The 27,024-nt window shown below is 43.8% G+C and overlaps 2 protein-coding genes across 7 annotated transcripts in view; one reads left to right on the forward strand and one right to left on the reverse strand.

The window, feature by feature from the left end:
• Positions 1-27,024, reverse strand: part of AP4E1 (adaptor related protein complex 4 subunit epsilon 1) — a 73,842-nt gene that overhangs the window by 41,316 nt on the left and 5,502 nt on the right. Inside the window, exons 1-4 of one of the 2 annotated variants that reach the window (XM_044979159.1) lie at positions 10,368-10,466; positions 9,929-10,058; positions 9,187-9,244; positions 6,811-6,977 (exon numbers count right to left, since the gene is read on the reverse strand). In XM_044979159.1, coding sequence (XP_044835094.1) covers positions 6,811-6,933 — 123 coding nt within the window. In that variant the 5' untranslated portion in view covers positions 6,934-6,977; positions 9,187-9,244; positions 9,929-10,058; positions 10,368-10,466. Of the gene's footprint in view, positions 1-6,810; positions 6,978-9,186; positions 9,245-9,928; positions 10,059-10,367; positions 10,467-27,024 lie in introns of those variants that run through there. The other variant, XM_044979158.1, reaches the window with a different exon arrangement.
• Positions 3,924-27,024, forward strand: part of SCG3 (secretogranin III) — a 46,963-nt gene continuing 23,862 nt past the window's right edge. The window contains exons 1-8 of one of the 5 annotated variants that reach the window (XM_044979165.1): positions 3,924-4,733; positions 5,625-5,677; positions 6,298-6,343; positions 6,436-6,654; positions 7,782-7,924; positions 8,989-9,150; positions 9,493-9,679; positions 15,742-15,855. In XM_044979165.1, the coding sequence (XP_044835100.1) occupies positions 4,646-4,733; positions 5,625-5,677; positions 6,298-6,343; positions 6,436-6,654; positions 7,782-7,924; positions 8,989-9,150; positions 9,493-9,679; positions 15,742-15,855 (1,012 nt within the window). In that variant the 5' untranslated portion in view covers positions 3,924-4,645. The remainder of the gene's footprint in view (positions 4,734-5,624; positions 5,678-6,297; positions 6,344-6,435; positions 6,655-7,781; positions 7,925-8,988; positions 9,151-9,492; positions 9,680-15,741; positions 15,856-27,024) is intronic. The other 4 variants (XM_044979163.1, XM_044979161.1, XM_044979162.1 and 1 more) reach the window with 4 other exon arrangements.

The following is a 27,024-nucleotide window of genomic DNA, read 5'->3' on the forward strand; positions in this document are numbered from 1 at the left end:
GTGTTACCATACACATACCCATTGTTTCATGTTCTCTGTGTGTGTGTGTATGTGTGTGTATATATATATATCTTCCTACTGTATTTTCCACTGCATGCATCCGATGCAGTGGGTTTTAGCACATGAAAGGTTATGCTCAAATAAATTTGTTAGTCTCTAAGGTGCCACAAGTACTCCTGTTCTTTATATGGAAGGAGACTCTCACAGATGATGCTAAGGGTGGAACACAACATGCATCAAGACTGCAATGGCATAAATACGTGGAGGAGCGGACCGCAGTGGCTAACTGACAACCTCAGTCTAGATTTCATCCTCTAAAGGCAAATGCACTGTTTGTCTATTCATTTCTCTCTGATCTCTGAGATCAGGCATTTCTAGGCCTGGTATAATGGGATTTTCCACCAATTGCTATAAGCTATGCTCACATAATCGTTGATGTATTTTTGAACACAGATGTGAAAGCTTTTTTCCATTGCTGAATAGTAAATAGGGGAAAATCCTAGTCCCACTGAAATCCGAGAGAGTCAGTCAGCTTGCTTATGTTAGCAGAATAGCAGGCTCTCCATTTTGCTAAGGTTGAATGCCTACTTCCATTTAAAATGCAGACACATACACCTTTTTTTTTAGTTTTACATGATTTTCTCAAATTCTTTTTGGATTGAAATATCCCATATTTAATTTCAACCCAAGGATTAATTGTTTTAGAGAGTGAGAAAACTGTCAGCCATTTTTTAATTATATGATTGCAGGTGAAAAATAATATTCCTTATATGTCTGATCAGAAAATTTGATGTGAAGATAAAAGCTTTAAATTGGTTGGCTTGTTTTTGCACCTCTCTGATATTAACAAAACAACTAAAAAGAAAGACATCCTACTGTGTGGCTGAAGCTGGCAAAGCTTCTAAGCTTTGCACACCAAATGTCTTCAGTTAAATGGAGATAATAACTATTCTCTTTAGTGAAGATGATGGAATTTGCATGAGCTCTGGAGGATGATTAGCTCAGTTTTATTATTTATTATTTTTATTGTGGTAGCACCTAGAGACTCTAGCCCCATTGTAAAAACAGAACAAAGACAAACTGCCATGAAGAATATGTAATCTAAGACCTCAATTCTGCAAAGAGTTACATACATGACTAACTTGATGTGCAGTTAGTAGTTCCATTGAAGTCAACAGGACTACTTGCTATGCATAAAGTTATGCACACATATAAGTATTTGTAGTATCAGGGGTCAAGTCAAGTCACACTGTTAAGGATGACCAATTTGGGGTATTTCTATTATGGATGATTCAAGTTGGCTAATAACTCGTTTTCTAACAAATTTCTTTCCTTTTAAATAACAAGGATGCTTAATGTGGAGATTTAGCATTAATGCAACATTAAGGTAGAGAAATGAAGATCACAAAATAAAACTGCTCCCATAGCATAAGGATGCAATGTTGTATTCATGTAATATATTCAGTTCCTGCTTTTCTTGTTAATTATAAACCTGAAGTGTGGTTATTTTCCAAAATGTGACTGTAAAATAACGTTGATGGGATCAATATTTATTCTCAATGTCTGCATGTCAAATTTACTCAGTTTACTAATAAAGAGTTTGGATTTTTTAATTGCTATTCCTGTAAATTCGTCCTGGCATTTGACAATCAAATTGTCTGCTTTCTGGCTCATGCGTCATCACCAGTAACAAACAATTCTACAATAGGAGCTTATTTGATAATGCATGAGCCAAAATAGAATACCACACATGCTTTTTGCCGTCTGTGTCTGCGGTATGAAGAGGAGTAGGAAATAGTAAAAACTTATTTTTGTCTGTAAAACAAGTAGATGATTCCAAATAGAGCCACAGATACATTGAGAAAAAAGGTGGATTTTTTTTTACCAGGTTACTTTTCTGACAATGATATTCCTTCAATATATTCTGATGATTATTTGTGGATATTGTGGTGTTTGTATGTTGTCGTGCAGGGGTTCTCAAACTGTGGGTCATGGCCTGTTTTAATTGGGTTGCCAGGGCTGGCTTAGATTTGCTGGGGCCTGGGGGCTAAATCCAAAGCCTGAGCCCCACTGCCTGGGACTGAAGTTTAAGCCCTGGGTGGCAGGGCTCAGGTTATAGGCCTCCTGCCGGGGGCTGAAGCCTTTGAGCTTCGGCTTTGCCCTTCCCTTTTCCCCACTCCATCAGGGGAGGTGAGGCTTGGATTTTGCCCCCACCTCCTCCCTGGGTGGCCGGGTTTGGGTGGGATCAGGCTTCAGTCCCCCCTCCTTGGATCGTGTAGTAATTTTTGTTGTCAGAAGGGGATCACGGTGCAATGAAGTTTGAGAACCTCTGTTGTAGTTCATGCATGTTGTTATTAGTGTATTAGTAAGGCATATTGGGCTAAATGTTCAGAAACAGTCTGTAGCACTGTGGGTGTACTTTGTACTTGCAAGTAAAAACAGGTTCAATTATATGTGCCCATACTGCACCTATTTAGAAATCTGATTGCAGTTGTAAATTAAATGGAAAGAAATGCTGTATATTTTCTTTGGAAACTACCAGTTATAGTCAATTGCCTATCCCATGAGGTTTTAAATTGTGGGGCAGCTTCTGTTTAACGTAACTATGTTTTCCTGCATCATTGCTAACCCTAGTACAGCTCCAACAGTGGTAGTATCAGTGAGAGCCATAATGTAGATATGTCTCCTGTGATTACCAGTGTGTTTAACTGAATGTCACTTGAGTTTCTCTGAGCAAGGTGCAGGGAATCTTATGTACAAAAGAGCTTCCATCATTGCTACCACTATTCTATTAAAAATTGTATGGAGGAGGGGTGGCTATTAATCCAGTGTGGCTTCTATACAAATATAGATAGGTTGATATATGGCTAAATGGACAGATAGGAAACTGAGACATTACTAATACTTATGGCATTATTTGCACTTCTGTGGTCCTACACATTTTCCAAAGTATTTCTATAATAATAAGTATAAGGAACTAGCTGGAGTTTGAACTACTCCACTGTATTCTCTGTTCTCAGATTTCAGAGTTGCAGAAGCATGCTCCAGATTGGTAAATTTATCTAGAGTGCTTTTCTAAACTTGGGTTCTGTAGACAGAAATTCTATCAGCTATCACCACTCTATTGAGATGCAATCAGTTAATGTTGAAATTTTTTCAATTGCACTTTCAGTCTTCCATCCACAGTTAACTGTGTGTGCAAAATTAGAAGCCTTTTTTGAAGATGTTGCCATAATTAATCTCCCATTTTTTTCAAGTAGGCCTAATAGTCTTATTTGAGATTCTCACTAGTCCTGAAATAGAACTGCTGCAGGTACAGGCCATGACCTTTTTTCCTAACATAAAACTAAGATAAGGAAATATATTCCTCAGCTTGCAGGGGAATCACAGTAGAGTATTTAGTATCAGAGGGGTAGCCGTGTTAGTCTGGTTCTGTAGAAGCAGCAAAGAATCCTGTGGCACCTTATAGACTAACAGACGTTTTGCAGCATGAGCTTTCGTGGGTGAATACCCACTTCTTCGGATGCAAGAGTATTTGCTGAGGTTACATTTTAATTTACATATATAACCACGTGTCTGGTTATTCATAATTAAGCCTCTAGATCTATTTTCTCTTTTCAATTCTGCTCCTGTTTCTTTATTCTAAACTTCATAGTTAAGATGTGCTGGCTAAACTTTTCATGGTGTCCTGCCCATGGAATAAAAAAGAATAATTGATGAATGTGCCTGTACAGTGAAATTAAGTGGTACATGGGCTGGTCTGCTGCAGAGGGGTGAAATTCATTTTTAAAGAGTATAAAGCTTGTAACATGCTGCTTTTCTGTGTTGAGTCCAAACCAAATCTTTCCAGTGACACTGGGCTTTGCATAACACGATCTGATTCTCCCTTGGGCTTTCTCCTAAAGATTGCCCTACAATTAAACCGTGCTATTCAGTCCCATCTCAATGCAATTAGGAAATAAACCTGGCCCACGCTGCCCATGAATCATATGCCATGTGCATCAGTTTGATGGATATCATAAAAACGCCTCAGTCAGATTTGACCTTCTCCTGCGGGGTGGGGACGATGACACTGGCGCCTCCCCGGGAACGAGCTAGGCGGTGATCTTGTTTTCCTGCAGATCAGAAGGAGAACGGGAAGCCTCTGTCCTTGCATTTGAAAGGGAGCTCATTAGTGCCGCAGCAGCAGCAGCAGCGCCTTCCCAGCCCTGGCCCGGAGAGCTCCATCCAGCAGGGTTAGCCAGTGCTGAGGAGCCAGGAGGTGCACGCATGCTCCTCCATCTGCAATCCCCCCTCCTCCCGCCTCGTCCCCTCCCACTCCTGTCCCGAGCTATCAACAGGGACCAGCTCATCCATTTCTGCCAGGGGGCTGAGCAATACGGCATCTCGCCCTAGCCCTCAATCCAGCCGCCCGCTTCTAGCCGCGGCAGCTCCTGGGGTTTCAGCACCACGCGGCGCGGACAGCTCCCTGTGCTTCTGCCGCAGGCTGGTGCGGGGGTCGGTGCTGCGGGTCGGGGCTCAGGTTACACCCAAAGTCGGCTTGGGTAAAGCAGGGAGCCTGCTCATTCCTCAGTCTAGCGAGCCCTCCTGCCTGCGAGCTCTGCAGCCAGCTTCGCATCTAGCAGCTACCCCGAAGGCCACAAGGATGGTTTTCAATTGGGCGACGCTGGTTCAGGTCCTGGCGCTGATCGTGAGCCAGGTTCACGGCTTCCCTAAGCCCGAGGGCAGCAGAGGTAAGTCATGGCATCATTATCCCTTTGCACCGAGATGGGGAAACTTTTTTCCATGGAATCAATGAGGACGAGTTAAAACTTTGCTCTCCCTTGGCTAAACATGATTAGATCCCAAGGAATCAACACCCTGTACTGCAGGTGTGGGAGGGGGCATTATGAACTGAAAATAGATTTTTTTTAAAAAAAGGTAGGGGGTGGGGATCGGTTCTTCATTCACCTTTTGTTCTTTTCCAAGGGCTGTTTTATCTGTCCTGCAGTAGTTTTCAAGTCTTTGTCTCTCTCTTTCTCTGGTGGTGTTCTGGATGTCATAGATCTTTTAATCTCTTGATTATGCCAATCCAATTACACTATTACTATTTTAGTCAAGCTCTTATGCAAGTTTTTTTTTAATGTGTGTGTTATTTTTCTGATCAGAGAGCATAAGGTTAGTCCAGTATGTAGAGCCTTCTCTTGTAGGAGAAAAAAACAACTATTTATTTTTCACCCTAATTTATATGTTTGGCTTATTCCCCCTTCTTTCCAGATGTATTGGTTTTATTTCACAAGGATTTATATTCAACATCAATTTTCAATGCATGTGTTTTGAGGGGAAAAAACTACAATTCATTTTTTAACTATTATGCTGCCTCTGTGTGCATAACGCCTACCATAAATGAATATACGTATAAAGAACAGGAGTACTTGTGGCACCTTAGAGACTAACAAATTTGTTTGAGCATAAGCTTTCATGGGTTACAGCCCACTTCATCAGTTGCATGTAGCCCACAAAAGCTTATGCTCAAATAAATTTGTTAGTCTTTAAGGTGCCACAAGTACTCCTGTTCTTTTTGCGGATACAGACTAACACAGCTGCTACTCTGAAACCTGAATATACGTATGTATGTATTCTAGATAAAGGGATATACAACAGAGAATTAAGTGAAGAGAGACCATTGGAGGAACAGGTAGGTAAAATGAAAAATTATCCAAATGCTCTTTGACATTGTAACTGTAGTAAATATAATTTTGTGAGCTTTCAGTTGTGAGACTGATGAGACTCTCAACAGCTGAACAAAAACTCTTAAGAGTAAAACGAATATTGGCAGCCTTTGGTGAAATGTCTTAGAGTTTCAGTAATTTGTAAGTATTAATAGTGAGCTAAAAGAAAGTTTTACTGGCCCTAGATGCAAAAGTTCTGCCATCAGCTCCAACAGCACAACAAATCCTTTTGCACCCAAACTCTCACTGATGGCAATGGGACTTTGGGGTGAACAAGGAAAGCAGGATCAGCATCCATCTACAAATCTGCAGTATATTACAACTTGCCATCAAGAGACTCCTTAAGCCAAAGAAACAATGTTACAAAAAAAACAAAATAAAAAACACTACAACCCACCATCAACCCTAAGGGCTTGATCATACTTAGGCAAACTTCCTAACTCCTGAATAAAGAGTGCAGGTCAGGCTCTTCGGCTTTTCCAGAATAAAGTGTGATAAAATAAATTGTATTGTGTATAACTGAATAAAGACTGTGTGATTACAATGTACTCATAGTTCCCATCTCGGATTTGTTCTCACACACCAGATTGCTGAAGCTGGGGCAGGCAAGATCAGGAAAACCGTCCCTACAGGTAAAACATGTCCCCTATTAACTATATTAATCTACATGGTAAAATATTGCGAGGGTTAGACTATATGACGTGTGTGTTAATAAATTTTCCAGAAAATAAGCCAGAGTTCAGAAATTATTCCTTTACTGATGACTTGAACCTGCTAAAGTCAGTAACAGGAAAAGAGAGGAATGAAAAGGAGAGGGAATCAATAAGAAGCTCCCTATATGATCATCAACAACCGGCCCCTGATGATGCAGACTCCACCAAGAACCGCAGGCTGGTAGATGACTATGACTCCACTAAAAGTGGACTGGATTATAAATTTCAAGGTATTTCATAATAATCTTTTCAGTAACATTTAGCTTTGATTTTTCATACAAGTTACTGCAATTATGGATCATACAAAATTACCTACCTAAAAATACACAATACTCATTAGAGGCCTATACATTTAAGTTATTGTCAATTTTTTTTTAGAAACCTACCACATTGGAAGTGCAGCTTGACACAAAAGCACAAAGAATTTCGCAATTATTGGCAATTTTCACAGACCACTTCCATAGATTTGTTCCAAATGTGTAATCTGCATATTTTTTTCGAGCCTTCATATTCAGTGGCAGGGGTATCCTGATGATGATATACCTCGAAACCACTTTAAAAATAAAAACGTATACATTTAAATTAGTAAAAAGAAAGGGCACTTAATGTGTAAGTGATATAGAACTAACTAATTTGCATACCTGTTTATTTCAGATATTAAGTCTATTATTTAGCACATTTGTTATTTTCCACATAGTGGAGAAGGAAAAATGATTTAGGACCAGATTATGCCTGCTTTACTTGAAGGAGTAGTTCATTGACTTCAGTGGGTTAAGTAAGTCCCATGAGTAAGGTAAGCAGTATTTGTCTCAAGGTGTTTTTATATTTATACCATGGGTCAAAGCCTGCTCATCATATTCACTGTTGCATTGGCTTAGAATGGCATTATTTGCATAAATAAGGGTTGCAGGATTGAACCTTTGATTTGCTGAAATCCAAAAAGGAAAAAATAATATGCTGTTACCTGCTTTGTTCTACAAAGCCATATGATTAAAATAAATACCAACAACGCAAGCATATACGGGAGCAATGGTATATGATTTTAAAGTACTTTTCTACAAGCAGAAATTGATTATGTTTCCCTGTGCTAATTTGTGCTCATTAGAAAGCTTCAGCCAGAGAGAGGCATTTTTCAGAAGAGGGTAAGCACTTGTGCATTAAGACCATTGTGGTGTTATTGATATAATGCTTTACAAAACACGGTGGCAAAGAATAACTGTAACCCTACTTCAACATTTGAAGAAAAGTGGATGTTTGTGTTGAAAGGAGAAAACAATGTACAGATATATTTTTAAAAGCTATCTAAATCAAATGAAATAGAGATGTTTAGTGAAGAGTTAAATTGTAATCCTTTTAGATGATCCAGATGGTCTTCATCAGTTAGATGGCACTCCCTTAACTGCTGAAGACATTGTCCAGAAGATTGCTACAAGAATTTATGAGGAAAATGATAGAGGCGTATTTGACAAAATTGTCTCGAAGCTTCTAAATTTGGGTCTAGTAAGTTTCTTGTTATTTCATCTAAGCTATTTTGTCAGTTTATTTTCCCTTACTTATTTTTTAATAGTTGGGCTGAATGCAGTGTCTGTGCAACTGAAAAGTTAATGACACTGGCTTGAATCAGGAAGCATGTGCGTCAGGCTATAAGCAACCTTCTCAATTCAATTGTGCCATTGCACATCAATCTTACCCTGCAATAAATCTGCTATTCCAGTCCTGAGCTTTGCTATGAAAGATGCCAAGTTGTAAAATGGTTTTATGGTGTGTAAATAAAAGTCCACTGAGGACAAGGAGAGCAGCACACTCATTTTTACTTCCATTTCACTTTTGTTTTCATTGGATTCTTTTGTATTGTCAAGTGCCTTGTGTTTTTTGTGAACAATGCTCCAAATGGTGTAAATCCACATTGCTTCATTGACTTCAATGACATTATAGTGATTTATACCAGCTGAAAATCTGGCTCAATAAATGCTGCTTGTTTTGATTTATGGCATAAAATGGATTTGATTCTAGGTCTCCAGAGATGACAGGCTGGTGTTTTAACCTACTGTTCTACCCATGTTTTAATCCTTATGTTTTAATCTAATAGTAGTATTATCTATCCTATTAAACTGGCAGTTGCTGCATGCTGAACTTCCACCGATTTGAATGGGAGATCTGTGTGGAACAGTTAGTTGTAGGACTGAGTCCAGGTTTAAAAAATAGTTGTTAAGCAGTAACATAAAAGAGCAAATGCATTTGAGTGGAGCTGTGGACAATTGACTTTATTTTGCATCTTTATATAACTGTACACTATCACATATGTTTTCTTTCCTAGTAGCATCTACAGGCTACAATCAGCTCAGTGACTCGTTGTGCTAGGCACTGTACTGATATATAGCAAAAGGCAGTCCTTTATTTAGTGGGGGGAAATGTCTGTGTAGGTTTTTAACTTAATTTGGCTACATTCAGTCTTGAAGAAGCTAGCTAAGTAATCAAATAAGTAACTAACATAAGATGAGTTTATAAAGTTCAATTCTCAAATTACGTATTAAATTTAAAAAAAATCCTATTATTATTAACAGATCACAGAGAGCCAGGCCTATACATTAGAGGATGAAGTGGCTGAGGTTTTACAGCAGTTAATTGCTAATGAAGCAAAAGATCGTGAGAAGGAGTCAGAAGATCTTGATTACCCTCCAAGCAGAACAGACAGTGATACAGAAGAAAAGCAGGAGGAAAAAATGGTAATTATTGCTAGCTAATCGTTTTGACTCACTTACCAAATAGTCTGAGAAGACCAATGCACTGTTCTATGCTTCAGGGAATAATTAGTTCAATCTGGAAACAATAAAAAGATTTTTAAAGAAATGCCAGCAGCTAGAAAATATGAGCAAGCAATGCATTACATAAAAGTTTATAACAAGATCCTAAATTGGAATAACTGAGTAACTCATTGACCTCCTTCTAATTACAGAAGTCCTGGCTCTAGTTGAGACACAGCATAAGAAAATGATGCTGTTTGTTGGTCTTTTAATGATATCAATCATATCCATGTACTTGTATATTTTTTTTATTTTTCAATGTTGTTTGTGGAGACACCAAACGTTGCTGCTCAAGTTGGTGTTATGAATGGAGAAATTGATGATACTTTGGACAACACCTGGCCCTCCTCCAGTGTCTTGGAAAGAAGAAATGAGCTGCCTTCTGAGGATAATTTTGAGGACCTCCAGTATTTCCCAAACTTCTATGGACTACTAAAAAGTCTTAACTCAGGTGAACTCTATATTTTCTCTGTCATGTGTTTATAGAACTATTTAGTAAGAAAAGCTGGGTGCAAAGGATTCCCCCATTTTCTTCCTCTCAGCCTGAAATCCCCTTCCCTCTAACTTCAAAGCCCCACGTCTTAAGCAAAGTCTTAAGGAGGCTGAATGCAACTCCCTTTGGATCCCATCACCCTCACTTCTAGATCAGCTAGAGAGAGTGATGTGATGAACTTCATTCACCAGGTGCAAAGTATGCTACCTCTGCAGCCCCACCAGGCATGTGCTGTGAGACCCAGGAGCCTTGAATTCTTCTTCTGTTCATCTCCTTCCTTTAAGATGGCAGGTTGTTTTACCCAGAGATATTTCCAGTAACACCCTTGTCTCCTAAGCTAAAGAAGATACAAAAAGTGAATCAGGCTACATTATCATCAACACAATGATTGTGCCGGTAAATTGGCCTTAGCCTCCCCACTCTGTTCATAAACCACAGACTTTGTTATATATTGCAGTGAAAGCCCTGAATCACTTCTTGCTATTCTGGAGTTAGGCATTATTCTGTCCCAGTTTATTATGAGCTAGATTGTGGCACCTAGCCACAGACACTGTCAGCACACACTCTGTCTCACGCCCACTCTTACTCCCCCCAGCCAGCAACATTCTTTCTCTCTCGCTCCCCATCGAAGCCAGCAACCACTTACTCTGCAGATTCCTCTTTCTGCAGGAGTCTGGATCCTCTCCCAACCCATCTCCACAGGCAATGAGTGGGGAGCAGGGGGATTTTTTTCCCCTGGTCCATTCCAGAAGGCGTGGGTTCTTCTTTTTGTTCTCTTCCTCTGGGTAACCTGAGGTGGTGGTGGTTCTTCCTCTTCTCTCACTGCCCACAGATCAGAGAGGGACCTGTGCGGCTCGGTAGGTTGTCAAGAACAAGGAACTGGGCACCAGCCCTTGCACATGTCTCTGTCTCTTCTTGTATCCCACCCTCCTCCCTGCCAGCCTGTATCAAACCACGAGAGAGAAGATGCAGTCACACCCTGCAGCTGTGTGTTGACTTACAGGCAGCAATGTAAAAACCTGCTCAGGCAGCTCCCCAGTGCTGCCGGGCCCCTTGCCAAGGGTGGGAAAGTGTTTCCACCTGGCCCTGCCTGACAGTGGACCGGATTCCTCGCTGTGCATATTAGAGACAATTTGGCATGCGAAAGGCCATGCACATAACTGTGTGGGGGTGGATGAGTTTCATGCTGCTGAGGCAGAAGTAGCAATGCCTTGTTTGGTATATAGCTGTGATAGAATGTAGCAGAGAAGAATGAGGAGCAGAAGTACTGAGAAGTCAGGGGTGCATATGGGCAAGAAAGGAGGATATATGCACACTATATTAAATTTAGCTCAAACTTTAGCTCCCATTTATCATGAAAATCGCTGGCTAAGAAGCAGGCCCTGAGAGGGTCAGGATCCACCCCCACGCCGAATGTGCAGATACATCTTTCCAATATGTGAGTCATACCCTTGTGGCAATCCATAAACTTCTCCCGAGACACTTTGTCTCCATTTGTGAGCCCATGGATCTGATATGAGTTTCCCATATACAAAGTGGCATTGCCATGTTCATATCTTTCTCTAGACGTGCCTTTAAATAATTATATTTTCTTCCAGTATTCTTCATTGGACAGTCCTGAGACATGTGCTGCTTTGTCCCTGCACCTTTCAAGCATTGACAGAAAAGATTAAAATCCCTGAGCCCAAGCCTGTGACATTCTCCAGTGGTCCAGTAATTTTTTTCCAGAGTATTAAAATGTATTAATTTCCTGGCAACCCCTGGCTACTTTATAGCATAAGGAACAGATGTTATTCCAAGCCTTTTTTAAAAAGGCATTAATTCTTGCCCCCCCAAAATGATTTCCTATCACAAGGAGTTTTGTCCTCAAGGACTGCTATCCAGTTGTAGATATAAGATGTTCATTGTGATTGCTGGAGGATAAAACCACTTCTAGATTAGATTCTTGGACATTTCAGACATTGTACAATAAACCCTGTGTGCAGCTTTCAGCTGATTACACCTGGGCCACTCTCTGGCCTCCCGATTGTTTTTTATCTTGTAGTTCTTGGAAGGATATACATTTCTGGTGCAAGAATAAATTTTCTACCACAATTTCTGTACACATCTGGGTGTTATTTTTATCCTGGATAAATTTTCCTGTTAAGCATTTTGGGAATTTCAAAGAATACGGGGTTTTTTTTGTTTGTTTTAAATCTCTCACATTATATCAAGTATCAGGATCTCATGTTTGTCTCACATCCCAACTTTAACCACAATGGAAAATCTTCATCCAACTACTTGTGCTTGATGGACTAAAATTTGGGGTCTGTTTCAAAGCCTGGGTGTCTTTCTATTGGCTTCAATCAACTTTGCATCAGACCTTTAATCCCTCATCTTCTAGTCTTGTTTTGAAAAAACAAAACAAAAAACAAAACAAAAAAAGGCATTTTTTTGTCCTGAGCCTTTGTTATTCAAAGGAAGAGTGAGAAAGATGTTTCTAATTGCTGGAAACACAAAGCTGGGATATCTAAGGCAGCATTTGGAACAGATACTGTAGTTTTGGAGATATAATTATTTACTAGTGCTTGCTCTACTACAAAAACAGAGGGCTAACAAAGCCTGGGATTTAGGGTCTTTCCTTATGTTCTGGATTACTGAGCCAAAATTGCTCCTGCCTATGTTAGGAAAAGTCCTGATAACTTCAGAATAACTATACCGTACACTGTACAACACAAGAGGACTAGCAACAAGCCAATGCAGACAACAGGTAGGGGAGTACTCCAGTTAACTCTCCACCTAATTGCACAGTATGGTAATTCAAATAAGGCAAGTCACCTTTACCTCCTGCAGTCACATCAGGCTTTGAGAACAGTGGAACTGATGCAGTTTTGCTGCACTGTGGAAGTAGGATGGTTGCACCCTCTCCATATAGGGAAGCATGATTCAGAGGGATCTCCTGCACCTCAGTGCACAAAAGGGTTCTGGGAGTGTTAGGGTGACCAGATGTCCCGATTTTATAGGGACAGTCCTGATTTTTGGGTCTTTTTCTTATATAAGCTCCTATTACCCCCCACCCCCTGTCCCGATTTTTCACACTTGCTGTCTGGTCACCAATGGGAGCTAGTCTACCAGCCTAACTTCCACTGAGTGGGGGATGGCACAACAGCAGTGTAGATTGCTGAAGTCCAGAGGCTGCAATAATAACCTCAGAGTAATTCCACTGCCACTCTCTAGCTTGGGAGATGATTCCTCTTTTTCCCCCTCCACCCCACCCTCCTCAGTATCCAACCTTGGGAATAGGATTTGCCCTGGAGATGTTAGAAAGGGAATTTGGGGCAGGGTGGGAGGGGGGTTGAGTGCTCTACAACAAAGCCTGCCCTGGCTTCCATGGCTAACCCTGTTAGCTGGAGTAATCTCACCCTCTCAAGCCTTTTCTCTTCCAGCCACTATTTCCAGTCTCATGTTTAGGTTAACATTTGGTTGAAACGCCAGTAGTGTAGATCCACACGTCTACCCCCAGGCAGCTTCAATTTACAGCCATATTTCTGTGAGTTTATCCCCTTAGAAACATGCAGAAATTACTCATTAGAGCAAGCAGCTTACTGCATTTGTTTCTTTTTTTGGCTTCAGTTCTCTTTGGAGTATAATTAGGGATGGGAAGTTAAATATAATGTACATGAGACCTGTAAAAGAACACCACAGGACTGTGGAATATGCATTATTGAAACATCAAGCTCTTTTAATTGAGACTTTGTCATGTAAGATTTGTCCAGCCCTCAGTTATCAGGACCTTCTGATTGGTTTTTTTTAAATGGTATTATTGAGTTGTAGCATTGAGGGCGCTGTAAATTAGGGTCCTAATCCTACCAGTACAGGATTTCCTCTCCCATTAAAGCTGAAATGTTTTAAATGATGCAAATCGCTTAAGACCCATGTATCCATGCTAAATCCAGATAAGAAAAAATCACTGGATGACATCTCCCTCTCAGCTGCCAAGCCAGTGCATTAAGTTCCATCCAATCATTCACCATCAATCATCAATGGAAGTGGGGTAGATGTGGTGGCAGACCTTTGAGTGAATGGTGGTCCAGAACGAGCTGTAGCCAGCACAGGGAGTTATTGGTCTTACACAGTAAGGCAGTCTTTTGCTTCGGCTATGTGGATTGTAATATTTATTTTAATGATATGTTTTTAATTCAAGCGAAGGATCCAGATGCTACTGCAGTTAGTGCCATGTATAAATGAATAAATAAACTCCATGCATCACATCCTAGATCTTGGGCTTCTTTCAGGTCTGTTTAGTTAAAGAAAAAAGCCCTGTAGTGTAGGTACAAAGACTAGTGATTAAAGTTCTAAATAATAAGCAGCCAGTTGATTTTACTGTCTTTGCCTGAGGGGAGAATGCAGGCATCATAGTCTGTAGGAGTTTCAAGTAAAAGTGCCAATAAGTGACAACATATTTATATCTACATTGACATCAGCTTTCAGAGCTACTCAGTGAGGGTGAAATACAGCCCTGTGCAGAGGAGCATCCATGTTTTGAGGACGTACACGGGATGTAAGTGCTGCATAGCTCTTATGCTACCCCTCTGCACATGAGTGAATGTCACCATGAGAAAATAATGTAATTGTCATTGAAGACCAATCTTCTTGATGTGACTAATTAAATAGACTTTAAAGTGGTAAAATATAGTTTTGCGTTCATTTATCCCACTCTGTGTCAGGCTGACAATTTAGGGGCTCACTCTTCTGAGTCGTAAATTTGGGGAGAGCAGAGGAGTACTGCCCAAGCAGGGAGTCTCTGAGCTATCTTGCTAGTGCAGGGCAGGATATAATGCCAACACTGTGATAGGCTCTTCCCAGATAAATAAGAAGATGGGGAGAGGTATGTGGTCCAGGAGCTAGGGAAGTGGACGGGGAGTCAAATAATCTGGGTTCTAGTCCCAAGTCTGTCCCTGGCCTGCTGGGTGATCATTGTCACTTTATCTCAGGGTATGTCTACACTGAAGCTGGGAGTAAGCCTCCAAGCCCAGGTAGATGGACTCAAACTAGTACATTAAAGATAGCACTGTAGACATGGCAGTTCTAGCAGAGACCCAAGATCACACCTGGGAGAGGGTCAGGTGGGCTTGAGAGCCTGAGCTGCTGCCTAATTCACATCCACACTTGCTATTTTTAGTGTGCTAGCTCGAGCCCTGCTAGCATGAGTCAGTCTACCCAGGCTGGAAGGCTCACTTCCTGCAGCAGTGTAGACATACCCTTAGTTTCCTCATCTGTAAAATAGAGATAATGATACTTGCCGTCCTTTGTAAAGTGCTTTGAGATACACAGACAAAAAGCTGTAAAGAAAAGCTAAAGCCAAGATTTTTAAAGGTATTGATGCATTGCTGGACTCAGCATCACAATGCCTAATTGATTGTCCATAGGATTAGACTTCTGAGTGCATAAATCCCTTAGCACAGCAACACCTAAATACATTTACAAATCTAGGCCTAAGTGACAAGCATTATTATGAAGGTCGCAGCCAGGGACATGTGCTCTGGGCTGCAGAGTCCATTGTGATTCCTGGTGAGAAGAGCCCATCCTTCCACATCAGATATTGGGGCGGCTCCCCTGCTGACAACCCCAAATGAAGTCACGCACTGTGCCCTACAGAATGAGTGAAATTGGGTAAGGGAGCAATTGGCAACTTCTGAGGGTGAATAACTCCTCAGAATAAGATGCAGCCCCTACAGCTTTGTAGCTCAGGGGCCTTGCAAAGTAGTTCTGGGTAAGCTACAGGGGAATAGATTTGGGCCAGAATAAATCTCTACTACTCTAGTACTTTTTTCCGCAGTAGGCCATAACAGCTTTGAAGTAGCAGTTTTAGTTCATTACATAAGACATAGGACACCTCTCCTCTTCACTAAGCCATCTCAGCCTTTTCTTTTCATGACCAGGACATGTTTTTTATCTGTGAACTTGACAAAAAGTTTGCAGGACTAAATCTCTCTGAGTTGGCCAAGACTACTTATATTTTGCTTTGTCCCTTAACACAGAAGAGGCAAAAGAAAAAGAAACCCTGATAACTATCATGAAGACATTGATTGATTTTGTGAAGATGATGGTTAAATATGGAACAATCACACCAGAAGAAGGTGTTTCGTATCTGGGTAAGAACACATGCTTTACTCTTTATTCATCCTAAATTCTTATACCACTAACAGTGATAATTATATTGTCATCCCACTTGATGCCAGTCTTATTTCAGGCGTGATCACTCAGAATATTGAGGCATCACTTTTATGATCATTCTTTACAACAGTGTTGAATTTCATATGTTTCCCTGTTTTCATGTTATGAAATGAAAGGTTATCAATCAGATGTAAATGTAGAGACTAATTCACTGTAGTGTTACTCCATTTTGATACTGGTGTAACTCCATTAATTTCAGTGGCCCTTATATTTTCCCAAAATAAATCGTACATATTAGGACCTTTATTCTGCCATCCACAAACACCTATAGTAGAGTGGGCCTAATTCTGGGGACCTGGATCACGTAAATCTCCCACCATCTGTCAAGTTTGCTGCATTGTAACTTTGGGTCACAGCTCAGCAATAGGCTCTAAGGCTGCTAGCTCCCAGAACCCCTTCATATCACTCTTGGCTATGCAAAATCCCTTTTCTTTAAGAGAGATCTTGGAATGATATAAACTCTCTCTCATAAACCTCCTCTTTTGGCATCCACATACTCTTGTACATTAAGCATTCATAGCCATTCAAACTGAGCAGCCAGGGATGCAGGAGAAGGGCTCATCTGCATGAGTTCTCCTTGACCCATCACTTTCTCAACTATCCCTGGTCTGGTTTTGCATAATAAGTTTTTGACCTCTCAGCTAAATAAATCAGCCTGTCACAGAGCCAGGATCAGCAGTGACCTTTCATGGAGCCCATAGCCTTGTATGACATGGACAGTTGCAGATATCTGATTACTGGATCCTACTGTAATTGGATGGATTTGTTATCAATAACCTGGTCACAGAAGGTACTGTAGCTCATAATGAAAATACTCTCTGATTATTTTGTACTCTAAATAATGTAGTAAATCCCTGGACAAGTCTTGCACTCCATTCTAGGGGGCTGCTAAAAGCGTCATATGTTCAGACAACATCTGTCAGTGTTTGGTCCTTTACTGCACAGTCTCTGTATGTGTATTAAAGGTGCCACATACAATAAAGTGATTGATATAAGCACTGTGGAGGTTTCACTATCGTCGTGGCAAATAGAGATAGTGTGACTTGTAGTATCATGCCAAAACATCATAGGCTCATTTTATCTCTGCTCTAACTCCACTGAAGTCAATGGAGTTACATTAGGGACACATTTAGCCTATTAATATTTAGGACATTTGTTCAAATGGGCTTTGCTTTGGATATATAAATACTTCAATCCTGGGAACAAATTGTCAGGATGACACGGTGGGGAAGAGGACAGGGATTAGGTTAAGAGTTTTTGGTGACAAAACATATTCTAGCAACTGATGTAGTCAGGCTATGCCTTGCAAACCTGTGATTTGTAGAGAGACAGAGAGAGAGATCTTTTTTGTGCTCCATCAGAGCAATTTACTGTAGTGGAAAAAGCTCTTTCATAGGTCTCAAGTTGCTTCTGTGGTAATGTTTTTTTTTAGATTTACTGTTGACTGACTTGAGAAATGACTTTAAATTTGACCTTCATAGATTGAGCAAATATTTTCAGGAGTTCAAGGATAGAAAACATATGAGAATATTAGCTTGGTATACTGGCATAGTCAATGTTATATATCTAAACATTACAAAATGATTTAATATACATATGCCAGAATTTATATGTACAATTGCTTTTTAGTGCAGTGTAGGTGCTACAGATATGGGCTCAATGTACAACACATACACAGGAAAAAATATAATTATTATAAATGTGTGTCAGAAAGAAGAAAAAATTGCCTTTATTAAAAAAAATCCACAGCTATCTAATTGCTCCCTCAGACCAGAATTAGTAAGCAGCATCAAATCCCATGTTGCTTGACAAAGGAGGAAATACTTAGAGTATCTGGGCAGATGGAAACACATTCTCGCCCTGTTTTACTACAGCATTAAGCTGTATAATTTACTTTTGCCTGTCTTATGACTGAAGCCATGTGGAAACTACATCCCTGAATTATATGTTAAAAATAATAAATCATTTATTAAATCAAGTCATAAGCTTTTGTGTCTCTTCCATGGACACAGAGGCAGTGAGTTTAAATGCATCTACCAGTGACAGCTGGTTTGGGATTTGAAACCACAGCATTATGTCATCATCACTGTATCCCACTCCAGGGGAAAACGTCTTGCTGCAACAGTGAATGATGCTATTAGGTTTAGCCCTATGTTGCACAGGATCTAGCTGAAGGATGGTGCTGGGGAAACACACACGGAGAAAAAAACAAAACTGATAATTAAATATATAAAACCAATACATATTGAAAGTCTTGTAATGTGACTAATATAATCCATAATGCAGAAGCCAGACATCAAGAAACAATATATATGTAAAACCAGTGATGCACTTTAGCAGAAAGCACAAGTCTGGAAACATTAAAGAGAAGCTGGAACAAACGAAGGTGAAATGTGCATTCATCCAAAACACATCAGACTGGGAAACTGTCCCACTGTTGGCAGAATGCCAGCTATCCTCCCAACACTCTCCACTTTTTAACTATTGATGCCACACTTTGGGAGGGGAAATTCTTCAGCAATGTGAAAGCTCTGCAGTATGTTTCCAGGGAGACTCCTCCCCTTTACAAATTCTTTCTGAGGAGTACTCCTGCCTTGTGAAGGTTGGATGCTATTTTAGTAAAAACATTTGCAGCCAAAAAAGAGTATAAAGGGTGTCAGGATAAAAAGGACAACATGGATATGATACAGTTGTATTGCCTGGGCTTAGAAAAATTTCAGAAAGCTTGCATACATTTCAAATATTAAACTCTGGTGTATGGGAGATCTATTTTCATTGGCTTGGGGAGTGGAGGGGAGCAGCAGAATTTCTGGAGCAGGGAGATGTAGGAATGTTAGTGACTTGGGGTGAAAATTCATGCAAAGTGATGCACAGATGAAAGGGCAGACAGCTGTTCTCTACACTTCATGCCCCTCAGCAGCTAATAAATAATAAAGCAAATAGGCAGATGGTCTACACCCCTATAACACACATTGCTCAAAATCCAGTATTTAAAGTGGCAGGGTGAGATTTTCAGTGCAGTCTATGAGATTTAGACATGTTGTCTGCCATTAAAGCTAATTGTAGATATGTGTCTAATGTCCTCTAAACTGCTTTGAAAACCTATGGTAGAGACTGAATCCATGCAGTTTCTGAACACTGCAAAGGAGCAAGAGCCCTTCAGAGTGGAGAAGTTGGGTTATTGCAGTGTTTCCCAAACTTGGGATGCCGCTTGTGCAGGGAAAGCCTCTGGCGGGCCGGGCCAGTTTGTTTACCTGCCGTGTCCACGGGTTCGGCCAATCACGGCTCCCACTGGCTGCGGTTCGCTGCCCCAGGCCAATGGGAGCCGCTGGAAGCGGCGCGGGCTGAGGGACATACTGGCTGCCACTTCCAGCAGCTCCATTGGCCTGAAGCAGTGAACCGCGGCCAGTGGGAGCCGCGATCGGCCGACCCGGCGGACGCAGCAGGTAAACAAACCAGCCCGGCCCACCAGGGGCTTCCCCTAACCAAGCTGCGTCCCAAGTCCCAAGGGAGGGGAGGGATAGCTCAGTGGTTTGAGCATTGGTCTGCTAAAACCAAGGTTATGAGTTCAATCCTTGAGGGGGCCACTTAGGGATGTGGGACAAAAATTGGTCCTGCTAGTGAAGGCAGGGGGCTGGACTCAATGACCTTTCAAGGTCCTTTCCAGTTCTAGGAGATTGGTATATCTCCATTTATAAAATATAAAGTTTGGGAAACACTGGGTTATTGTATGCCAAATAGGACACATATTTCATTATGTTTATACTTTGAAGATAAGGCTTCTATTTATTTAACAACTAGCTGATTCTGGATGTTCTACAAAGAGTTTGAGACTGATCACGAAAGGCCCAAATCCTGCAAGGTGCTGAGGGCCTCCTGAGAGATGCTGGCTGGCCTCATCTCCTGTTCAAGTTAATGGCAAAACTCCCATTGACTTCAGCAGGACAGGATCAATGCCACATTGTATAGATCTTTATGCAATGCACCATTTTAATATTGGAATATGAACAACATATCACTTTCCTTCTATAGTTTTCTTTCACTGTGCTGAGTAGAAGCATGATGGAGTTTCCCTTTGACAGCCTGTCTCTCCTATCCGGGACATGTCTCTGTAACTATGAGATAAATATATAGGTAATGCACAGGCTGAACGGCACAAAGGGAGTTTCTCTGTGTGCTGAGAGAGTCTCCTCTCCAGTGTGTTGTATGTGGGTTCTTCTCCTCTCCCTCCAGCTCATTTTAAGGTGGAAGGGTATCTCTGAATCTTTTTTTTTTTTTTAAGGGTGTTGAATTGTGGTTAATTTATCTGAAGCTAATCCAGAACTGTAATGTGGTGCTTTAGAACTGGTTGTGAGGCTCAGATTTCCTTCTTTCTGGTTGGGCTGGTGAAGATGGGTGCCGGTTAATCTGTCATCCCACTCTTCTATTGATGCTAAATGCATACAGAAAATCATCTAGTTTTAATAAATATTTAGTGGGAAAGCCTCCCAGGATTCCAAACAAATAGCATGGCTCCCAAAAGAGCTCCAATTCATTTAAATATGGTAATGAATTACCACACTTCAAAATAAATCCCTAAAACTAATGAGTCCCTTTATAATCATTATGGAAAATATTTGTAATAAAGCTCTGTTTACATTATACTCCAATATTTAAGAGAAGCTGGACAAATACTTATAAGGCATTAGAGTACAAATCGGACTTCATTGTGGTACTTAACACTTAACCTATACTGTTTAGAGAACGGGTTACATTTTACCTGTTGGCATAGCATTTATGGGGGTAATATTGTAGCAATCTTATCCTTTGCCATCCCAATTCAATAAAATCTGCACTAGAACGTGAACTTCTAACCCCATGTATCCCTCAAGTGCAGGTTGTGTTGTGTAACATGCTGCCTTAATGTATCATGTCCCCTCTAGTGGCTAGTGTACAGAAGATAATAGCTTAATAGTGCAACCAGCGAATGGAGTTACTCCTTTAGCTCCAGTGAGAGAGACTTATATTGTATCTCCAATGATGACCAAGGTGGGTCAGTTTATCTTCAGTATCCAAATTAAGGGTCTACGTCCCATGCTTTTGTACAGCATGGAAGGGAGCAAATTTGTAGAGAATCCACATAAAGTGGAATTTTGAGGCATGGTCTGTGTGATAAGAAAATACATCTACATAGTATGTTTCCTCCCACCACATAGTCACTTGTGGCATCTTTGCACCAGGAATATAGATTGCCCATGAATAAAGGAGGAGTCAGGGGCCATGTTGCTCTGTGCAACAGTACCTGGAGCAGAAGTAACTCATATTACATTTTCCCAATCTAGACAGGGCCTTGGTGGGTGGGAAATATCAGGCTGCTCCAAATAGCATGGATAAAAGCTTGGAGACAGAGGAGGGAAAGGGGACAAAGGCAGAATCAGAGAGAGAGAGAGCCCGAAAGGGAGAATAGGAGGAAACAAGGATTCATGTGTAGGCAGATTGCCTCTTCTGTAATTCCATACATATATAAATGGGAGGATTTGGCCGTTATTACCTAGGATGACTGGTTGGGTTTTGTACAAGTGCCCTCTTATCAGCATCCTGAGTAGCTACTGAAGTGTGAAGGGGAATAGTGATACATGCCGAGGAAGAGAGATGAAAGCAGAGCAGTGAGAAGGAAAACACATTTAAGTGTTCTGTGGATTTGCTGTCTCCGATGGATTTCCCTCTTAACCTGCCTTGAGTAAAGCAATTAGCATGTTGTGGTTAGAGGTGATGCAGCAGTGGCACATACAGAGCTGTAACAGGCCGGACATAGAACCAAAAGCAGACCAGTTTGGTGGCTAAGAGGAAAAATAGACATGGCTTTATCTCTTCAATATTTATAGTGTTTGAGTCAGAACCACCTCCTTACTTCAACTCTGAGCCAGAGCCACCTCTTTCACACCTCCTTCCTTCAGCTCTGAATCACTGTCAGATTCTCTAGCCCCTTCCACAACTGAGTAGGAGATTATTTTGATTGGAAGTGGACATGAACAGATGTCTCCATGCAACTCCCCTTCGCCTTGTCATTTGTTTCTCATGGGCAATTCAGAGATGGAGTCCAAATGACATGACATACCAGCTGTGGGTAGGTGGTTCATAGGTAGGCACACACCCTCCGTATGAGCAATCATCTGGGTGGACATACCCGGAGTTTGTTAAACTAGTTTGTCCCTTCTCTAAATATATTACTAATAATACAATTTTACTGTAACACTATATTGGAGCCAAATTGTACCTCTGAAGGAAATCCCACTGGGAGGGGAAAGAAGACACAGGAATTTCCGTGTGGTTCAGCTGCAACAATTTTCTCTGGTGGAAAGTTTTGAGGACACAGGGAGTGCAGACCCCAAACCCTGCATCCCCTGGGGAAATGCACCTCTGATCCCATGGGGGCACTGACTCGCTGTGCTGTTCTCATGCTTTCTCTGCTACTGTTTGGGATGCTAAAGTGAGTGTTCTTTCCTTGGGGTGCTAAAGTGGATGTTCTTTCCTTGGCCCTCCTACACAGTGCCCCTCAGAGCTCCGCCACAACACAGGCCAGTGCCCAGGAGACACAACCTGGCCTTTCATTGGGAGACACAAGGACACAGCTGAGTATACTGCCAAGCTTGTGCAGTACTCCTCAATATAGCCACCCCAGACACTGAGCCTGAACATGTTCCCATTGAAACCAATGGTAAACTTTCCAGTTACTTAGGTTGGATCAGGACTGAGCCAATAGCGTAATGCAGAGAGCAGAAAAGTTTCCAGAAGCTTGTTCCTCTTTCACTCACTATTACTGCATCTGAATTGCCAGGTGAAAGCCTCCCTGACAATGTAGGATACGCACATGAGGAGGGGAAGGAAGGATGAGGGCTGTGGCATGAGTGTATAAGCAAGTGTGATGTAAGGAGGGCACCCCATGAATATAATTAAGTCTTATCAAACCCCTCATTACGCAGTGCCAGTTGCTTTTCTTGCTACAACCTTCTGTCCCCATCAACAAACAAATTACATCTACTTATATATACACACTCACCAATGTTTAACTTTCAGCACCAGGTAGATCACCTCTCAGTTTGGCCCTAAGCCTTCCATCTCAAAACAGGGATGTGTTGGCCAACCAGCTCTCCTGCGCCCTGAGGGCCAAATCCACTCCTTTGCACCATAAAGAGGCACCAAAGGGATGGTCTGGATCCATCCACTCCTATCTAGAAGGGAACTGGATAAATTCATGGTGGCTAAGTCCATAAATGGCTATTAGCTAGGATGGGTAAGAATGGTGTCCCTAGCCTCTGTTCGTCAGAGGATGGAGATGGATGGCAGGAGAGAGATCACTTGATCGTTGCCTGTTAGGTTCACTCCCTCTGGGGCACCTGGCATTGGCCACTGTTGGTAGACAGATACTGGGCTAGATGGACCTTTGGTCTGACCCGGTACGGCCATTCTTATGTTCTTATGTTCTTATTGGGGGTCAGTCTCCCTTGGCCAATCTATGGGATGGCATTTAATTAAAAGCAAAACAGGTTAAATGGTTTTCTTGCTTTCCCTAGAGACCCTGTGGCGCTTGTGTGGGTTGTCCCAGAACAAAAATTCCAATAATGACTTGATCCTACATTCCTTTCCCACCCAAAGCCCCAGAGGCTTCAAGTGGGAGTTCTTCAGTCTGGTGAAAGTGCCAGATCTGACTCCAGAAAGAGCCAATGGCAGCCCCAGAATGAAAAGCATGTGGCTGCCGGCCTAGGACATGGCATTGAGATTCTGAAAGGATTTGCCCCATATTGTAGTGTATAGATATGGACATCTTGGGCCAAGAGAGAAATCTGAGTGACATGTGAGGTCATAGCATATCCACAGAGGCTGGACCTCATCAGCTGAATTACTATAAGGAGGTTTCTTCTTCGAGTGATTGCTCCTATGCATTACATGTAGGTGTGCGCGCCGCGCGTGCACGGTTCTTCGGAACATTTTTACCCTAGCAACTCCGGCGGGCCGGCTGGGCACCCCCTGGAGTGGCGCCGCTATGGCGCTGGATATATACCCCAGCCGGCCCGTCCGCTCCTCAGTTCCTTCTTCCCGCCCGTGACGGTTAGCTGGAACTGTGGAGTGCTCTGTTAGTCCTCCACATCCCTAGCAATTTCTCCATTTATTGTATATAGTTAGTTAGTATAGTTCATAGTTTAGTTAGTTAAGGTAGTTAAGGAATTAGGGGGGTTTCCCTCCTTTTTCCCCCACCCGGTGTGGGCTCATGCCCCAGACTCCGGGATTCAAGCCGTGCTCGGCTTGTCAACGGTTGATGCCTGTTGGGGACGCTCACGATTCCTGCCTGCGCTGCCTGGGGGAATCTCATCGTACCGACAAGTGCCCCATTTGTGCTGCCTTTAAGCCGTGGACCAGAAAAGAGCGGGACTCCAGGCTGAAGCAGCTCCTGATGGAGTCGGCGCTGCGTCCACTGGCACCGGTCCCGGCGGCGCCTAAATCGGCTTCGGTACGTAGCACGCCGGCGGCACCGACCCGGCACAGCTCAGAGGCATCCCGTCCGCCGAAACCGGCACCGGCGTCATGGCGCCGCTCTCCGTCCCCGGTGCGCAAAAAGAAGGCACCAGCGGCAGCTAAAGCCTCCTCTTCGGGACAGATCGCCCAGCCACTACCAACACCTGTGGCTCCGGCGCTGATGGTGCACTCCCAGTGCACGGGCCCGGCAGCTCCGGCACCAGAAGAGCCGTTGAGCCCGGCCACTCCCTGCTCCCCGGCACCGCCCGCGGTCGAGCTTGGACTCCCTAGCACGCCGGAGACATACTCACAGGCGCGGGAGCTTATTGCTTTGACAGAGGCGCCGAGCCTCCGGCCCCCGGCACCACCGGTGCGGGCTGTACCCCCTGCTGGGAAACCGGCCATGATGAAACCCCTAGGCGCCGAGGAACACCGCGCAAGGGTCTTCAGTCGGTCCCGCTCTCGTAGCCGGTCACCATCTCGCCGGCCTCGATCCAGGCGCCGATCCACACCTCGGGACCGTTCCTCGTCTCGGCGTCGATCCCGTTCACGGTACCGTTCGGCGTCGAGGTACCGATCTCGGAGTCCCAGTCGTCGGTACCGGCGAAGGTCTGCCTCTAGGGACCGATCACGGCACCGCGGTGACCGCAGTCTTTCCCGGCACTGCGACCGCAGCTGCTCCCGGCACCGTGACCGGAGCCGCTCCAGGCGCTGGGACCGCAGCCATTCCAGACACCGCGATCGCAGCGCTTCCCGGCGCCGAAGCCGTAGCAGATCACCGTCCCGGCACCGATGCGACCGTTGGTCCCGGTCGTGCTCCCGGTACCGCGACGACAGGCATCGACCGGCGGCACCACCAGCAGACGCGCACCGGCCGTCCACGGGACACTCGTTGAGCGCATCGGCCCCCCAGTGGTCACGCCAGGCTTCGGTCGTATCCCAGGGCGGCAGCGGCGCAGGCCTCAGAGTGGATACCCCAGGTCAAGCCTATGGCCCACAACAATGGGGCTTCTGGGTTCCTTGGGCACAACATGAGTCGCAAGGCCCACCCTTGCCCACACGGCCTTCGGGTTCTGAGTGTTGCGTGCCGGAAGCGACTGTCAGTAAGGCCCCGCCTTCGCCTACACCAGGAACTTCTCTGCCACTCCCGGTGGCGCAGCCAGACTCAGATGTTCCTGCTCCACTGGTGGACGAGCCACCGCCAGAACCTGCGGGCCCGGGTCTGTCATCGTCCTCATCACCGGACGAGGCTGTCGCAGGGTCGTCAACGGCGGACCCACCGCCTATAGACTTAAGGGCGCATCAAGACCTGCTCCGCAGAGTCGCGCAGTCCATCGACCTTCCAGTTGCTGAGGTTGTAGAAAATGACGACCCGGTTACTAACGTCATTGGGTCTGAGGCCCCCGTGCGAGTGGCCCTCCCTTTTATTCGGACAATTCAGCGTAACGCCAACACCATCTGGCAAACGCCAGCGTCCATCCCACCTACTGCCCGAGGCGTGGAACGCAAATACTCGGTTCCCCCCACGGGGTACGAGTATTTGTATACTCATCCGACTCCGGACTCCCTCGTGGTCCAGTCGGTAAACGACCGGGAGCGTAACGGTCAACCGGCTGCAACCCCCAAATCCAAGGACGCTAAACGTATGGACCTCTTGGGCCGAAAGGTCTATTCGGCGGGGGGCCTGCAGCTTCGCATTGCCAATCAGTCGGCATTGCTGGCCCGCTATACCTACGAGATGCTACTCTCGCTCTCAAAATTCACCGAACTTGTCCCGACGACCTCCCGCCAGGAGTTCAGCGCCCTCCTTGAGGACGGTAAAAAGTCCGCGCGCTCCTCCATCCAAGCTGCGCTAGACTCGGCGGACTCGGGGGCCCGTACCCTTGCCTCTGGGGTCACTATGCGACGGATTTCCTGGCTACAATCCTCCACCTTGGCCCCGGAGGTGCAGTACTCCCTCCAGGACCTGCCGTTTGAAACGCACGGATTGTTCTCTGAGAAAACGGACGCCCGTATACAGACCCTAAAGGACGGTCGCGTGGCTATACGAACACTGGGAATGCACACGCCAGCGACCCAGAGACAACCGTTTCGTAGACAACCATCCCGGCCGTTTACCCAGAACAGATCCCGACCATATAATAGTCGCCGGACCAACCTGACACGCCGCCGACCATCAGGCAACAGGCGCAACCAGTCCCAAACGTCCTCTAAGGCCCCTCAAGGGCCTAAGCAGGCGTTTTGATGGGACGCCCGGGGACGGCTCTTCAGTCTCTCCATTGGATCCTTCCCCTTTGTTTTCCAACCGACTCTCCCATTTCCTCCCGGCATGGACCCACTTAACATCGGACAGTTGGGTTCTGCGTACGGTCCAGTCCGGGTACCGCCTCCAGTTTATTTCACCCCCTCCTTCCCACCCTCCCTCCCTGTCCCTCTTCAGGGACCCCGCTCACGAGCAAGTCCTCCTACAAGAGGTCGAGACTCTGCTGAGTTTGGGTGCCATAGAGGAGGTGCCGCCCGACCGGCGGGGCAGGGGTTTCTATTCCCGTTATTTCCTCATCCCCAAAGCAAAAGGAGGTCTCCGTCCGATCCTG

Source organism: Mauremys mutica, chromosome 11 (assembly GCF_020497125.1).
Source record: "Mauremys mutica isolate MM-2020 ecotype Southern chromosome 11, ASM2049712v1, whole genome shotgun sequence".
In the NCBI taxonomy this organism is placed as follows: domain Eukaryota; kingdom Metazoa; phylum Chordata; order Testudines; family Geoemydidae; genus Mauremys; species Mauremys mutica.